Source organism: Aspergillus fumigatus, chromosome 7, assembly GCF_000002655.1.
Source record: "Aspergillus fumigatus Af293 chromosome 7, whole genome shotgun sequence".
Taxonomy (NCBI): domain Eukaryota; kingdom Fungi; phylum Ascomycota; class Eurotiomycetes; order Eurotiales; family Aspergillaceae; genus Aspergillus; species Aspergillus fumigatus.
Window position 1 is genome coordinate 774,869 of NC_007200.1, and position 15,980 is coordinate 790,848.

The window sequence follows — 15,980 nt, forward strand, 5'->3', positions numbered from 1 at the left end:
CTTATACTAAATTAGAACAGATTAGGGTTAGTTCTGATTTCTAAAATCTAGACAAAACTACAGCAGTTTGGTTCTAATAAGGGTTAGACTCACCTAAACTCAGACTGAATGCAACTCTAGGATCTTATTTATATTATTATTAAGTATCTAAGGCTTAGCTAGATGGTATTTAGAGAGGTTATATAGGAATATCCTTAGCTTAGTACTAGTATAAGCTCTATAGCTATCCTATATAGCTAGATTAGCTAGCTTAAGGCCCTCTAATTTATTATTACACTAGTTTATAATTACCCTTAACCTCTAGATAAGCTAAGTAAGGCTAGCCTAGTCTAGTATAATTATTAAGGTAGTATTACTAGTAATATCTAGTAGTATAGAACTAGGGTCTTAGTGATATATAAGTATTATATTACTAGTCTAAAATAAATAGGATATATTTACTTTTATAATCCTTAATTTACTAGCTACCTAATCTATAGAAGGAGGGTTACTAAGTAGGCTTCTAATAAGGGACCTATAACTATACTTAAAAGTTAACTCTTAACTAGATTCTAGGCACTAGTTTAGTGGGCCTTTAGAGTCCTTATTATTAGACTAGTTAATATATTATTAAGTATTTATATCTAGTAGGCATGTAGGGGAAGTAGTTTAAACTATAAGATAATTGGAGATAATTAGCCTAAGGGGTCCTAGCTAGTAAAATAATAGTAATTAGGCTGTGGCTATAAATAAGAATACTAGGTTTTAAGGGTGTATAAATATACTAGTAAAAATATATATACTTTAATAATTAGAATAAACTACTTAGTTTCTATTAAGCTATTTAGAACTCCTATTTCTACTAGATATATTTAGATTAGGGATATAATTACCTAGGCAAGAGGGGGCTTGCTGCTAGGGGCTTGCTAGGCTTATATTATTCCAAGTATATGACATGCAGGTTTAGTAAGGGTTAGATTTAAATTTAGCAGCTTGGTTATGCAACTCTAAGTATAGATTATTAGATTATATAATCTACTATAGATATCTCTGCAAGCTACTAAGTATTCTATAGTTTAGTAATTAGTTCTCCTTACTTAGGTAGTATATAGTTATCTTGCTCCCTTCATACTAGTCCTACTAAGTTACTAGTTGACCTTAGACCTTAAACAGCTGACCTTACATATACTTAGACCTTGATAATTCTATAAAAATAGAGACTAAGCTCATCTCTATGCCCCTAATTAGGGTTAACTTCTTTTAAAGGTATATATTACATGGTTCCAATTTCCATAGTAGTAAAAATTCTAGTATTAGAAACATATGCATAGGAGATGCGTTATGCTATAGCCTATAGAAACTTGTGAGGCCATCAGGCCAACTGTAGTTCTACTAGTCCTTAATCTAAGAACAGATACACCAACATTATCCAACCTCTTTTTACTCAGTATAGAGACGATTTTGCCCACATAAGAAATTTTCTGAATTCTACTTGATCAGGCCAAGTATAGGCGAGAGTAAAGCGGTAAAGTATCTCCAGGGTATTTATGACTGTATTATCAATGTAATCTGCACATCAAGGTCTATAAGGGAGATAAATAAACTAAACAACGTGGCCTTATTCTTCATACCTCTTGGCTTCTTTAAGAGCCTACCTAACCTAGAGGCTTATTCCGAGCTAGTAATATGATCTTCTAGTTTGCCCTGATCGCCCTACAGAATATATACGAAGTCTGAAATTACTTACACCATCCTACTACAGGGAACACACTACAGCGGATAGAATCACAATGGTAATCACAATGCCTAATTGGCCTGACATAGAGCTGACCCGCCATTCCTTCTATAGGTTCAAACTCCCCAGCAGCGAAGAGCAAATGAGAAGTTTGCGAAGCATGAGGCTGCAAAACGAGGCAAAGGGCAGACCACAGCAAAACCAAAACAGAAATCAAAGTCCCCATTGTCCACTGGATGGCTTGGTATGTACCACAGCAACTAGAAGCCACCTAGGGCATGACCAAATAGCTAAGACATCATAGTCATTCTTGCATTTGTTGTCTGCGGGGGAATTGCATTCGAACTTTTGAGGGTTATCCCAGCGATATGGTCAGCTGCGGCCACGATGCTCGGTCGCTTCATTGCCTAAATTGCTGCTTCAGCGTTGCGATCATCTCAAGCCTGTAAAACACAGAATGCTTTTCGAAGTGTGCCGCCTATTCTTCAGCCTCATCTTTCCAACAATTCAAAGCCACGTCGAATCCATCTGTTGAATATTCGGACCCAGAGCGAATATCAAGCAGAGACATAAGCAGAGATGATACTTTCTTACGCACGTGCATACCTCTCACGCGCAAATTACATTCATGCTGCTCCTTCCAAACGGCTTCATGCATCCAAACCATGAACCATAGACCCTAGGATGTAAAACCGTAGACAAACCGTCGGTATATGACATATGCACAATCATTGGCGATGCAACTATTCGACGAAAGTAGGATAGGACATTCACCTCACTAAGGTCTGCGTCGCACTGTTGCCTTCCGCTTTTAGGGGAGGTTGCAGATAATCACAGCCTCCGGGTACTGTCCTTTTCCGATTGAGTTGTATCTTGTAATATCTTGGCAGTCGCATGTCCCCTCACTTTTGCCTTCTTGCTTTTCTTTTTCTTCCTCACAGGTGTACCCTCCATTGGTATGCCTTCCGGGTGGATGCGCTCCGATGCTCGCTGCATCTCCAGCCGTAACCTCTCTACTTGTCTCATTGCTCTCGCCATCTCTGCATCATCCTGAACGGTTTCGTCTAGATCTAGTGTGGAACTCGGGCTTCGATCTTCACCCTCTAAGGTAAGGAGCGCAAGGCTACTGGAATCAACTTGGAGGAGAGAACGCTTGCTCTTGTCAATGTTATCCGCAGCTTTCGGCAAAACGGATTCATCCAGTCCAATGGTTTCATCAGCAATGACAAGATGTTTCTTGGGGCGTTGACCTTTGTGGTGTCGAGTTTTGCTGTCCGACAGTGAAGCCACACGTTGGTCTCCGAACGCGTTCAAATCGAGGTTAATTATGGGGATAGAGTCGACATCCAAATTACCGCTGGGTGAAATACTGTGGTCTCTGTCTGACACACCAGAAGGACGATCTTCGGTAACTATATAGAAGGGATCTTCTCTGTTGCGTTCTTGGCGCTCTGATCTCCGCTTAATGGCGGCAGATAGGTCATTTGGTCGACCGTCTGGAACCTGGTATGATGAGTCTGGATGTAGTTCGACCGTAGCAGACCCAATGGGCATGCCATGATGTGTGGATGTGTCTGCGACATAGTAAAACTGTTGATATGGATGCTGGTTGTCGATCTCGGGATTCCAGTCCAATTCGCTGAGAAGTGTTGGGAATTCTTGGTTGAAAGCTTCGTTCAGAGTGAGACCCCCTGGGAAAGGGACCTTTTTCTGAGCACTGACAGCGACTGGATTGAGTTCCAACCCAGAGAACAATCCGGGCATTATGGACGATAATAAAAAAGGCATTGCTTCCGAACCATGGCGCTCCGTCACTAGAGCATCAGCTGCCAAGCGTACCATTTCAAGAAATTCAATGGCTCTTTCCTGCACATCCAGATCAGGATGAACAGCCAGGGATTCCAGGAACTTGATAACTTGCGCAAACAGTAGTGATATCTCGCACACGGTCGCTGTGTTCCAATCTTGGTGTGGGTCATTGGCCACTTGTATGAGTACCTTAGGAACTGCCTGAACGCAGAGAGACAATACCTTAGCTGGAAGTGACATGTTTGAAATGTCGATCAATGACTGGAGCGTTCGACGAGGGTTACAAAGACAGCCTGAATACTCGCCCACTACCCAAGCGAGGGATCCAAGGGCCTGGCTATCGGTGTGAGGTTCAAGGAACAATGCATGTCGGTTATCAACAGAAATCAGAAGTTCTGCCGCTCTTGTGGCCTGAAGTCGGACTCCTTTAACACGGACGGCGACATTGCGTATTTCCAAACAGATCCGGGACATTATATCATCTCCACGATCGTCTTCCAGCACCCGAGTAGCTCGCGGAAAACGGAATTGTTTAGTTTGCAGTGGTCGGAGCTTCATCAACTCTACTAAAAGGTCGACATACCATTCGAAGTCATACAAGTCCGAATAGTTGTTGAAGGAGCATATGTCAAGTATCCGATGTATCACGTCGATTCTATAGCTCGCAGGCAAAATCATGGATCCTTTTTGATTGTTCAAGTTCTCTGTTGGTGCGGGATGTCCCGACTCAACAGGATCAAACGTCGTAGCATCCCGAAGCTGCTTGAGTAACCGATCGACGACGGACTGGAGTGTGTCGCTTGTGACCATCCTGGCTGCAAGCTCCAAGGCCTGCATTCGTATGGAGACATCGGCATCCTCCAAACAATCCATGATGACATCACAATGGACTGATACTAGCGCAGGATGCGAGAGCAGGATTCGATTGAACGCCAGTAACGCGACATATTTGACTACAATTTATTTTAGCATTCAGACTTACTTTCCACAAAGAAACTTACGGTTTGGGTCGGAATTGGCGACAATCATTCCTCGAAGTTTCCCGACACAGAGACTTGCGACTTCATCTCTCTCTTCAAGTGCTTCGTCGCCATCAAGTATGCCTCCTTGAATGACGCCATTAATACATTCATATAGCAGTGACATGGCGGTCGTCGTTTCAATTATGTTCATCAGCGGCCCAGAGAGTTTCCGAATTAGTCTAGGTTCTAAGGGTGTCAAAGTCGCAAACTAGTCTCGTTAGAAGCATATATCCCGCGAAGAGGGAACACCATACCAGCTTGATTATCTTGATAGCCATCCAATTATTCCCCCCATCGACTAATAATTCGAAAAGCCTCGGGGCAAGTGGAAGGAAATCACGGGGCCTTCTCCAACCAAGCTCACATATGACGTTGATCACGGCCGTAGTTACGCTACCTTCCTCTTCATCGTCCATGAGTCGCTCCCTTAGTTTCGGCCATGCAAACTTGAGCGCCTCGGGATAAATCAATGCAAGTCTGTAGAGGCACACAACTGCCTTCTTGCGCACAACCCCGCGCGAGTGAGAAAGCCGAGATAGAACGTCAGGAAGCAATGACATCGCAAGCGAAGGAGTGATAATGTGCGGTAATGTGGTCAGTGGTAAGGACAGGCTCGGAGTACTTGATGATATGAGATCCTATTCCAGTGTCAGAGGAGAAGTTTCATAGAACAGAATTCGGGACTTTAAAGACCTTCTTCAATAGATTCGTTGCCAGCATCAATACGTCAGTATCGGGTCTAAAGCTCTGAACTGCCCCAAGGTAGCCAGCTCTCTTCTGGAGATATCTCGAAGATGACATGACTTCTAGGACATGGAAGGATGCCCATGACATATCATACCCAAACATCTCCAGATAAATTATTTTCAAGAGCGCAGTAGCTTTTTTATCTGGAATATATTAGTGGGCTACTTGCCGTATCTTGAAGGTGGAAATGCATACCCATATCTTGAGATTTGATCTCAGTCCTACATTCTCGAAGACTCTCCTGTATAAACTCTTCTTCTGCCCCTTTATGGTTCCTTAGCCCTTTGATCAGGTCGTAAAGTGATTTCTCGAACCTAGGTACTTCTAATCAGTGGGAGGCTACCAAGCTCAGCAATCGACCCTACATTTTTGAAATATTCAATGAAGGTATTTGTGACTTTTTGTCTCATAAGAGATCAGGTAGATATGCCTTGTGGTTTCAAAGGCCGCAGATGACTGAATATAGGTCTGGGAAAATATACAATTAATTCTCAATAAATGGCATGATTCTGATATCACTGGGGTCTTTTGTCATGCTCTTTGTCATGCGGGGTATGTGAAGATAAACGAGTATGATGGAGGCTGGAAGTCACGGCAATCTAATATTTAAGGTATAGTACCTCTCCAATGGAGTCTAAAGATTACCCCATATTTTAGCTTTACAGTGTCACTTTGATAAGCGCAGATCCGCCCTAGACAGACAGTTTCCCCTGACTTCCGTGAGATTCATATAAATACAGTTCCTGCTTTGGTTTCCCCGACAGACCTTCATTCTAACTGAATAATACAGGTTGACACCAACGTTTGCCAAACAATGAGTCGTACAGCTCCAGAACTCCATGCTATTCATGGTTCGGATTTGTTCTCTAGCCTCCATCTGTCACAGCAGGCACCGTTGATCCTCAACCGAAGACTTACATCCGAGACCAACTTGAAGTCCACATTGCTACTCTCACCGGAGAAGTTTGAGGAATACAGGGAGATCGAACAGCTCTTATTAGCTTGTTTACAGACTGGAGATGACAGATCGGCACTGTCCTGTCTCAATCAGCTCGAACAGCGCTTCGGGGCTTCAAACGAGAGGGTCCTTGGGCTACGCGGCATATACGAAGAGGCCGTTGCAGAGGATCAATCTTCCCTTGAATCCTGTTTACGCAAATATGACACCTTACTGCTGGAGAACCCGGCTAACATGGTTTGTAATGGTCTTAATTAGCTAGAATTATACGCTAATTCATATCTCATAGCCCGTTCTAAAGCGGCGTGTTGCTCTTCTGCGTGCATTGTCTCGGCCCACAGATGCCATACACAGCCTAATAGATCTGTTGAAGGCAGCTCCTACGGATGCGGAAGCTTGGTGTGAACTCTCAGATCTATATAAGTCTCAAGGATTGGGACTCCAGGCAATTTTCTGCCTTGAGGAAGCATTATTGATTGCACCAAACGCATGGAATGTAACTACTTCAAAGCACATTACCGTCCATAAGAAGAGAGGCTAACGAGTCTTTCGTGGTTCCGGACCAGATCCATGCTCGTCTCGGTGAGCTTCAACACCTCGTCGCTGGGTCTTCCGACCCAGAGCAATCATATCACCTATTGCGCGGGTCGATCCGTTCTTTCAGCAGAAGTATTGAACTTTGCGATGATTATCTGAGGGGTTTCTATGGCTTGGCTTCAGTGAGTGCCGTCATGTTCTTCCTACAACACGGCTTTATCACAAAACTAATCTAATGATCGAAGGCCTCTTCGGCCTTGCTCAAAGGTGAAAGGTATCGAACTTACTTGCAGGATTCTTCATTGTCGCAAGCAGACGATTCACTCTCAGTAGTGCTGCTCGAGAGGCTGAGTGCCTTTGCCAAAACTAGGATCGAGGGTATCGTGAAAGAACGATCCAAGGGGCGCATTCATTCTGAATACAGCCAAGGCGAGCTCATCGCGGCGAAGGAGCTCCTCGATCGTCTCAATGTATCCGACTAAAACCATTCCCCATCGCTGATTCATTGAATCTCCTGTATCATCTGTCCTCATGATTGAGTGCTTCTGGTGTTCGATCTGGAACTACTCTCTCTTTACTTTTCTGATTACGCCGAAGGCTTATCCTCTTAGGGTCTGAAGCAGCGTTCTAATAGATAAACATGATCGAACGACGAGTATACATGGGCTAATCGAAAACAGTACCTATAGTCAGGTTAAGGGAGAACACCATTTTTTTCGTACCTTTCATAATATCAACTTTAAATAGGCATGACCCACTTACGTCATGGTCCTAAGGTAGAGAAGTGAAAAACTTACAAAATAGTATTCCCGTGCCACAAGTCCTTTTCTGACCTAGGATAAATCTGATGATAGTGTCTGAGGTCGATATCCAGTGTAGAGACTTCCTATTCGTATCTCGATCCCCATGCGTATTATGCCCCGGGCATTTCTCCCATACTATGAAGCTGTTTCATCAGAAGACATACATTTTTTGCATTATTACTTAGTGTACCTAGGCTTGTATGTGTTCCGTCTAGAAACCTGAAGGCAGAATTTATCATGTTCTCGGTGAACTCACGGGAGTGGGTAATGATAACGACACCACCCTCGAAAGTCTTGAGAGCCTTGGACAGGGCACCCAGAGAGTCACGGTCGAGATAGTTGGTGGGCTCGTCGAGGACGATGACGTGAGGACGCTGCCACGAGCAGGCGGCGAGGACTAGAAAGAACAAATTCCTTTATTGGGCATTAAGGCAGCACAAGGTATTCGCAGGGTGCCTGGGAGGTATGAATACAAAACTGCCAGCTCAGTGCCTAACGAGACTGCGCATCAAAACATACCTTACCTTACCTAGTAAAATGGAAAGAAAAAGTAAATTTTTCGTCCTCGGTATACTAGAATGCCCAAACTCCGCCTCAAAACACATCTGGTCAGGCACCTTCCCACATTTGGGTTCTCTTCCCCTGCTGTCATTGCTAATTCCCCAACCACTGTACTGGCTTATTTCTTCTATTCTTTCCCACTGTGATCAGATACATATGGAAAACTGAGCCATAGCTTCAATCTGAAAGAATTTGCGCAGTACATTTCACCAAGCTTCAGCTAGACTGCGTATTATTTCCAAACCTGGTGACTACGCTTCAAGAATGAGTGCCACTTTGTTTCAGAGATTGGAGAACCAGTGAATTGGATATGAATTACCAGCACCGCCCTTTCGTTGGATGTGTTCACTAACTTTGTTTCTCTCCGAACATTTTCGAAGGGTATCCTCGACCCAAGTCTGCTCGCTATACTGGATGGTCATCTTTATGTCGCTCGGGACCAACTCGAGAATACTTTTTTTTGTCATAAACACTTCTTGAAATCTATTACAATCCAATCTTAAACATTATTGACTGGTATCTATGACGTACGTTGTGACGGATCGACCCAAGAACGGCTTGGCATTGTTTTGACTAACTAGACACACATAAGCAGGTTCAATATTACGATTGACCCTAGTCGACGCGGCTCGGACTCATCCCTATCTGACGAGGAAGACTCGTCAGGAGTTCAAGTTTCGCCGCCCTCGGAGTCTGGAAGCCATGAATATCATGACCCTTATGATGAGTGGGCTCACTTACCATATCCGGACGAACTGAAGCCATCTGATTCGGCATCCCGGCCCAGAGCGTCCATTCGCACGCGAAACCGTAATTCGACCCATGGCTCATCATCAGGCCCAAGCCGCCGTCACTCTGCGAGACGCCATGTTATGCCAGAACGGGAGTCATTTGTCCGTCGGTCCCGCCGTCAGCCTTCCCCCGACTCCCCAGAGAGCTTGGATTCCGCTGAGGAATATGCAACTCCGTATGGACGGACATCCCACGAGAGAAGGCTCTGGCCGCCCATGACACAAGGCTCAAACTATGCACATAGCACATCACCGGGGCCATCCTATGTGTATCCGAATAGCGGCATATCACCCGGCGCTTTCGCGCATTCTGGTCTCCATCCGCCATCAGATCAACTTGTTAGATTGAGTCACCATCAGACGGGTCATTCGGCAGCTTACAGCCATCCTATATATGGGTACGGCCCTCAATATCAACATCCTCATGGGCCCCCATTGCCGGCATTCTTCATGCACGAGCATCATCCTGGCCACCATATGCCGCAAGTACACCCTTCTGGCCAAGGGAGAAGTGATGGGCATAGCCCACCACAGCAATCAACACCACATGCAGTTCCACCACATGGCCCATCACACTATGGTGGAAACCCGTTAGGCCCTCACGAACTTATTCCATACGGCCCGGGTGGTTATTTCCCATTCAGAGAACCCTATCCCATGGTGCCCGGGATGGTCCCCCCCCCCTACCTCAACACCTACCCCCGCGTACCATCTCCCAGTCAGGGGGAATCAAGTCCATCTCCAGTTCCTGCCGCTGCAGAAGTTGCTAAGGACGAGGCAATTGCGAGGCTAGAAAAGCTGATCCTAGAAGAAAGGACGGAACGCGAAGCGAAAGAGGCGCGAGAGGCTGCGCTTCGAGCTGCAATTGAAAAGGAAGCCGCCGAGCAAGCTGCCCGAGAAGAGCGTGCTGCGCATGAAAAGAAACTAGTCGAGGAAGCTGCTGCTGCCGCTAGAGCGGAGGCGGAACAGAAGGCTGCTGAAGAGGCTGCGAAGGCGAAGAAGGAGGCCGAAGAGGCTGCTGCTGCCGCTAGAGCGGAGGCGGAACAGAAGGCTGCTGAAGAGGCCGCGAAATTGAAAAAGGAGGCCGAAGAAGCTGTTGCCGCCGCTACAGCCGCCGCTACAGCCGCAGCAAACAAGGTCCCAGAAAAAAAGAAACCTATCAAATTCAAAGATGCGGTCGGGAGGAAGTTCAGCTTTCCTTTTGATTTGTGCTGCACATGGCAGGTATGATCCCCTCTTGGCCTCACGCAAATGCTCTTTTCTGAAACCATGAGTCTAGGGAATGGAAGAACTTATACGACAGGCTTTCCTCCACATTGAGGTAATAGGGCCTCATGTTGCGGAAGGTCATTATGATCTAGTAGGGCCAAATGGTGATATCATTCTCCCACAAGTCTGGGAAACCGTCATTGAACCGGACTGGACCATTACCATGCACATGTGGCCCATACCAGAGAAGCCGAAGAGTCCTGGTCCTGCAGAAGGGGGTACTGCCCCGGAAGGACAAGCAACTGCGGAAACCGCTCCAGGATCTGCTGATAGCACAGTCATCGTTGCCCCCGATGATTCGAAGAAAAAACCCGAGCCAGCAGCGAGTAAGTTCAGATCTCTTTCATATCAGCTCTGTGGTAGTCTTGTCGAGGAGCCTCCTTTCCCCTATGTCCCCCCCCCCCCCCCCCCCCCCCCCTTTTTTTTTTTTTTTTTTTTTTTTTTCCCCTTATGCTGGACCACTTAATCCAGATTGCTACAATGGCGCATTTGTTTTCTACAAGTATTAACCTAGCATTCGACTTTAGGTACAAAGAAACCACGTGCGAAGGGGCCCGACCCCGGCGCTTTTGCCATGTGGATGGTGGGTAGCAATCGTTTGAGATTGAACAAGGCTTTAAAAGCGGGAAAAAAGCCTAAAGCATTCCAAAATCACGGTAGCTCTTGCCGTGTTATGTGATAGGGTCGTATTCTAGACGGTTGGCTGGTAGCTATCTCTGGCCATATGCATTCACTGCTAAAAGAACAGACTCACTGCTTGGATTGCAGTCATGGCTCGTTCTCTGCTGGATCTATGCTCGGAGCTCGGTAGTTCCCCGTCTGCCAGGCAGCCCAACGACATACTGGGATACGCGCTTGCCCTATCGTGGTCTGCTTTAGAGGGGCATGGCTTTTCCTCTCGACAAGCTCGGGATTGGTTTCTCATGCCTCGGTGGTTGGAGTTGGTAGTATTGTCATCATGTGTTGAGTTATGTAAAGATCAAGCATTGGATTATGGTGACATTTCATTCTTTTCATGGCAGGAGTGGAAGTTTCTGGAATAATATCTCTCTGTATCAGTGAGGATATGTGTGCTGGATCATGTGCACTGGAGTTTCTTATATACCCATAGAGCAAGACTCTCAAAATCTAATAAGACAACCTTCATTGACTCCTGGTCCATAGACATCGAGCTTTTTCAGTAAAACCAGGTTATATGGCGATTGCAAGCTTTTTAGCAAAGGAACAATGCATAACTCCTGTTCTACAATGCTTTAATCTTCTATTAAGGCTGATATACAAGCCATATATACTGGGTTAGGATGGGCAGTCAGTAATAGAGAAGTGAGTAAGGGCATAAATAAGGACATAGGGCCAATGTGTGTGCATACAAGCACAGCTCGATAGTAGGTATCACGAAGGTGGATGAACTATGTATCATTTTGGTAACAAGGGCTCCCACTTGATTTCTGAGTCTACCTCACCATCAAGTAGGTCCTTGGTGATGTCTGTATGACGCTCAAATCCACCAAGGTGCCTGGATCCAACGCTTAGAGAGTCTTGACTACCTGGAACCCTGTGCACAGCAGGTGGAGGTTTAATTTGGTCGCCCAAATCGAACCTCGGAACGTCAAGTCGATTACTTGGCTGCGACGGAACGCTCCCCAGTGCTTTCATACCGGACTGCCATCCAGCTTGGCCAGACAAGGCCTTATGATCGTTGCGTAAAGCAACAGGTTTTCGAGGGATTGGTGGTGCTTTTTTTGCCCCATTTGCTCTGGAAGATTGCATGTCAGTTTCGTAAATTAAATCCGAAGAATCCGCAGCTCCATTCCCACCGCGTGGGGGCAATGGAGGCTTGTATGTGATGGGATCTATGTTATCAACCACAGCCTTTTGACTGTCCGTTAATCTTCTTGCAGGTACCCAATCAGGGGCATTACTTGAAGAAAATGGGTTGGACTCGCGATTCATGTTCAGTGACCATCCATTTGAAGGGGGTTGTATAATTGATTTCACCGGCATACCTGCCACGTATGAGTGGTTAGAGTAGCCAGACACGAAGATATTTTCTAGGAGCCGATTCAAGATTTGGGAAGTCATACCATTGTCCAACCACCATCTCCGATCGTCTGAGCTGGCTGATGGAAGGTCAAGTGTAAGAAAGTCCAGTTCGGCTGACTCTCGCTTACGCACTTTTGCTTGGGTCTTTGACTTTGCCGGTGTCTCGGGTGAATCCCCTACCTCCATTGCGTAGATCATGCTCCTGATATTTTCTCTTAGGTGATCATCAACAAAATTGATGTCACAGGAGAAAACTGCCCACACAGGGCGATGATCTGAGCATTGTAAACAGGCAGAGTCGTAATGCAACTGATGTATATTTGATCCTTTCCACAGAATTCTATCGCACCATGCAGGGATGCGGGACTTTTCGCTGCTGAGTATTAGTCTCTCGTTAAATAAAGAAGTGCGTCGGGGAAACAGCGTATTATCTTACGATGTGTCGTAATAATTTGTGCCAACGTCATATTTATAAGTCGGTGGAAATGAAATCAGTCCCTCGCTGTAAAATTGGAACACATTGCCCGCCATCATTTGCAGGTTTAGCTTCAGCTTGAATTAGCGCATAAACATTCCCTTGAGTGAATCACAGTACCTGATCATTGTCGTGCAACCTCTGGTAGTTGCGCTGCGCTGCCAGGTCTCTGACTGTTTGATTACTGAGACCTATTCGGTAGTTGAAATCACCAAGCCAGATGATAGTGTCATGATCATCAATCGTTCTGTTTTTCTGGAACCTGAGACCTCGACAGATAATTTTATAGTCATTGTTTCTCTCTTCATAGTTCGCGAATCCAGCTGCAAGGTGAGCAGTTACAAAGCATAATCGAGTCTTTGAATACTCAAAGCGGATAGCACAGCCTCCTTTGTTACCGCTCATCCCCGAGAGACCTGTCTTTTAATCGTTAGATACTCATAAAGAAGCAGCATTTCTTGAACGGACACTCACTTTCCTGACACTCCCTTCAACGTTCTTTATGTCTCCGAGTATATCTTCTTTAACGAATATCATAAGAGCTGCTCCAACCAGCTGGCCACTCCGCAGAAGAACGTACTTTGTACTCCCCATCTTCTCAGCACGATTGTTGAGACAATTTCTGACAGCGGCTTCCCACACTTTGCGAGGAGTTGGGTCGGTAGACATAATTTGTTGTGGATTTAGTGCAACAATTTCTTGGAAACCAACGGCAAAGATGCTTGGATCTTCCCCCCCCTGATCGGGGAGAGGAAAGAGCCAGGGAGTTAAATCGTTATCAGGGCCCTCATGGCGTCCATTCACGTTGAACGTTCCAGTCCAGATCAGAGTCGATTTCTTGTAAGAATACTCGGATGCTCGCCGAGCGAGTTTCTCCGAGACTATATCATTCATTGGATCGAAGAGCTGCACTGTGGCTTGGTTTGGTAGACGTCCTAGTAGTAAATCTATTGTCCTTTGCCGAGCTTTGTCGGAGAAGTTGTTCACGTATAGCCGTGTTGCGGTTTTTCGTGCATCTGCAAGGGCACCAGCGAGAGACATTCTTCCATGTCGCGTGAATGAGCTTTTCAGCGCACCAGTACCAGCGTAGATTCGCGATAGAGCATCCCCATTGTCGGCCCAAAGGGTTGAGTGCCTGAGCCAAAGTTCGGGATCAATGTGAGCTCCCTGTTGACGAAAGAAAGATTCAAGGGCCATAGTACTAATGATCGTCTGTACAAGATTGGTTCTGTCAAGACAATCTAGACAATTCGTCCGAAAAACGCCTTCTTGTTGCAGAACGACGGATGAGGTTTTTGCCTCGTTACCATAGCAAGTGCTCTCTGACAAGAAGTATCCAAAACCATCCACAGAATGCAGAATAACGTCCTTGATTTGATCACTAGCTCCATATCCTAGCGGACCGCGGGCCTCCGCATGAAAATCGAATTCCGTCATTTCAAGTAACATATGGTTGGAGGAGGCATCAGCGTTAGCCTTCTGGTTAAGTGGACTTCGGCTAACCAATTCGTTAAACCTCGTTGAAAGCTCAACTTCTCCGGGTTTCAGAGAGCTCAAGAGATTAACAATATGAACAGCGCCGTATCGTGATTCAAGACTTTCGAAGTGCTTGTCGAAGGCGTGTTTGGTTGCCTCGCATGACCTGATCACCTCAATCTTCTGCTGGCCAGGGAAGAAGCCAGGTGCTTGTTCCCAAAAAACGGGCACAGAACCACGAATCTGGACGTACGAGAAAGTAAAGCAGGGAGGAATCCAGAGAACAGTTTCCGTTTCCACAAAATTCGCAACGTTTCCGTCATCGTCAATGCCCCTAGAATTGAATCTCGTACCTGCCCGTCGAGATGACTGGCGTGATATAACAGTCAATGTTGGTGGCAAGCGCGTTGGTGCTTGCTGGACTATCGGTCTAGAAGTGGGAATGGTCAAAGTGCTACAGAATCCTCGTATTACATATGTCAACATTCGAGACATGTCGAGGTGCAGTTTCCCAAGGCGAGACAAGTGGCTTCTGAGGGAAAGAAGGGGGTTAATCATGTATGAGTTCCACAGCATGTCCTCATCAAGAGAGCCCATGTCGAACGCATCAGCTTTGTTCGAGCTGACAATATGTCAGCGACCACTGTATATGTATGGGTTAGGTATTCTAGAGGCTTACCGGTTCTGCAGCCGATTAGTGAGATCGAAATCTAGGCTATAGTAAAAACTGCCATCACTCAGGAGCTTTTTCAACGCTAAGAATGGGTGATCAGTGACAATTTCTTTATCTTCACCCCGGTTGGATTCTTCAGCGGCAAACTCGGATTCGGACTCATAATTAAGACCATCTTCATTGCATGAATGATTGAGACAAACTGCTTCGGTCAGAATATAAGATAGACGAGGGAGTGGGAACTATTACGAAAGTGCACATTGTCAATTCGCCATACAGCTTCGCCAGGCCTAACTGTTGCGGCCTTGGAGGCACCAGTCACCACACACAAGAACACATCTCCGTCAAGAGCGATTAACCCAAGCGTACCGTGCCCATCGCATAGACGGCGGTAACCTGTTAAGTCCACGGAAGACAAACTGCAAAATTCAACCAAGCAATGGATATTGTCTCGTTCTTTTTTTCCTGTACTGTGGTCCACTTCTGTTGCGATGGCTTTAAATACCAAAGCGTCGTCAGTAGTAGCCAAAATCAGAGTACGCTGAGGGTAGTCTTTGCAGAGGACTCGCAAAACAGGCATTCTTCGAACAAGATATCAGATTTTGATTCTCACGGTGGTATATATGAACTGTATAGAGGATTTCCGAAAGGATCAATCTCATAGCTCGGACCCAGTTTCAGAGGACTTGACTCAGTGACTTAAATGATTAACAGCACATTATAATGCTTGACTATTAGTCTAGGTAAAAGAGTCAATATTAGTATCTGGAAATAATATATTAGTCTCAGTAAGTTGAGTGTTATATTCGTGATGAATATGGAAGGTCATTAAGATTTGGGAAGAATTAGGCCATCGCCAAGGCCCTAAGGAGACCTCATACTTTGGGGCCCTATTTATGGTTGTAGTTTTATCAACAGAGAACTACGGAAGATACAGAGTAATAATAATATTATTATCATTACGTAGGTAACAGATACATAAGTATAAAAGTATACCTTAAATATGGAGCTTTCTATTTGTTTCTAGGAGTACATAGGTTCCTGGGTATCAGATGCATCCAAGGGGTGTCAGGGAAATATGCATAATTTACTCAAGCACCGG

General features: G+C 45.5%; 5 protein-coding genes across 5 annotated transcripts; 2 read left to right on the top strand and 3 right to left on the bottom strand.

Moving 5' to 3' along the window:
- Nucleotides 1–1,751: 1,751 nt before the first annotated feature.
- Nucleotides 1,752–5,659, bottom strand: AFUA_7G03640 (putative AP-3 complex subunit delta; the record flags this gene model as incomplete). The annotated part of the gene is made up of 6 exons (XM_744051.2): nt 1,752–4,476; nt 4,525–4,753; nt 4,800–5,183; nt 5,239–5,435; nt 5,488–5,606; nt 5,658–5,659. Coding segments are annotated over 6 exons (2,862 nt in total). The 3' UTR covers nt 1,752–2,545.
- Nucleotides 5,660–5,864: 205 nt separating this feature from the next.
- AFUA_7G03650 (uncharacterized protein) lies at nt 5,865–7,541 on the top strand (the record flags this gene model as incomplete). The annotated part of the gene is made up of 5 exons (XM_077805166.1): nt 5,865–5,903; nt 6,083–6,487; nt 6,540–6,746; nt 6,817–6,969; nt 7,033–7,541. 5 exons carry the CDS (start codon nt 5,865–5,867, stop codon nt 7,267–7,269), a joined length of 1,041 nt encoding a protein of 346 aa, XP_077661295.1. The 3' UTR covers nt 7,270–7,541.
- A 9-nt stretch (nt 7,542–7,550) lies between these two features.
- Nucleotides 7,551–8,195, bottom strand: AFUA_7G03660 (putative ABC-type ATPase Hef3-like; the record flags this gene model as incomplete). Its single annotated transcript, XM_744049.1, has 3 exons — nt 7,551–7,558; nt 7,781–8,004; nt 8,110–8,195. The coding sequence occupies 3 exons, from the start codon at nt 8,193–8,195 to the stop codon at nt 7,551–7,553; spliced, it is 318 nt and encodes a 105-aa protein (XP_749142.1).
- Nucleotides 8,196–8,673: 478 nt separating this feature from the next.
- On the top strand, nt 8,674–10,890 carry AFUA_7G03670 (uncharacterized protein; the record flags this gene model as incomplete). The annotated part of the gene is made up of 5 exons (XM_077805167.1): nt 8,674–8,678; nt 8,747–9,914; nt 9,993–10,166; nt 10,222–10,537; nt 10,739–10,890. 5 exons carry the CDS (start codon nt 8,674–8,676, stop codon nt 10,888–10,890), a joined length of 1,815 nt encoding a protein of 604 aa, XP_077661296.1.
- Nucleotides 10,891–11,352: 462 nt separating this feature from the next.
- AFUA_7G03680 (SacI domain and endonuclease/exonuclease/phosphatase family protein) lies at nt 11,353–15,712 on the bottom strand. Its single transcript, XM_744047.2, has 7 exons — nt 15,128–15,712; nt 14,885–15,080; nt 13,204–14,827; nt 12,850–13,149; nt 12,691–12,800; nt 12,296–12,627; nt 11,353–12,217 (listed from the first exon to the last, which is right to left on the bottom strand). The coding sequence occupies exons 1-7, from the start codon at nt 15,456–15,458 to the stop codon at nt 11,628–11,630; spliced, it is 3,483 nt and encodes a 1,160-aa protein (XP_749140.1). The 5' UTR covers nt 15,459–15,712; the 3' UTR covers nt 11,353–11,627.
- Between the last annotated feature and the right edge of the window lie 268 nt (nt 15,713–15,980).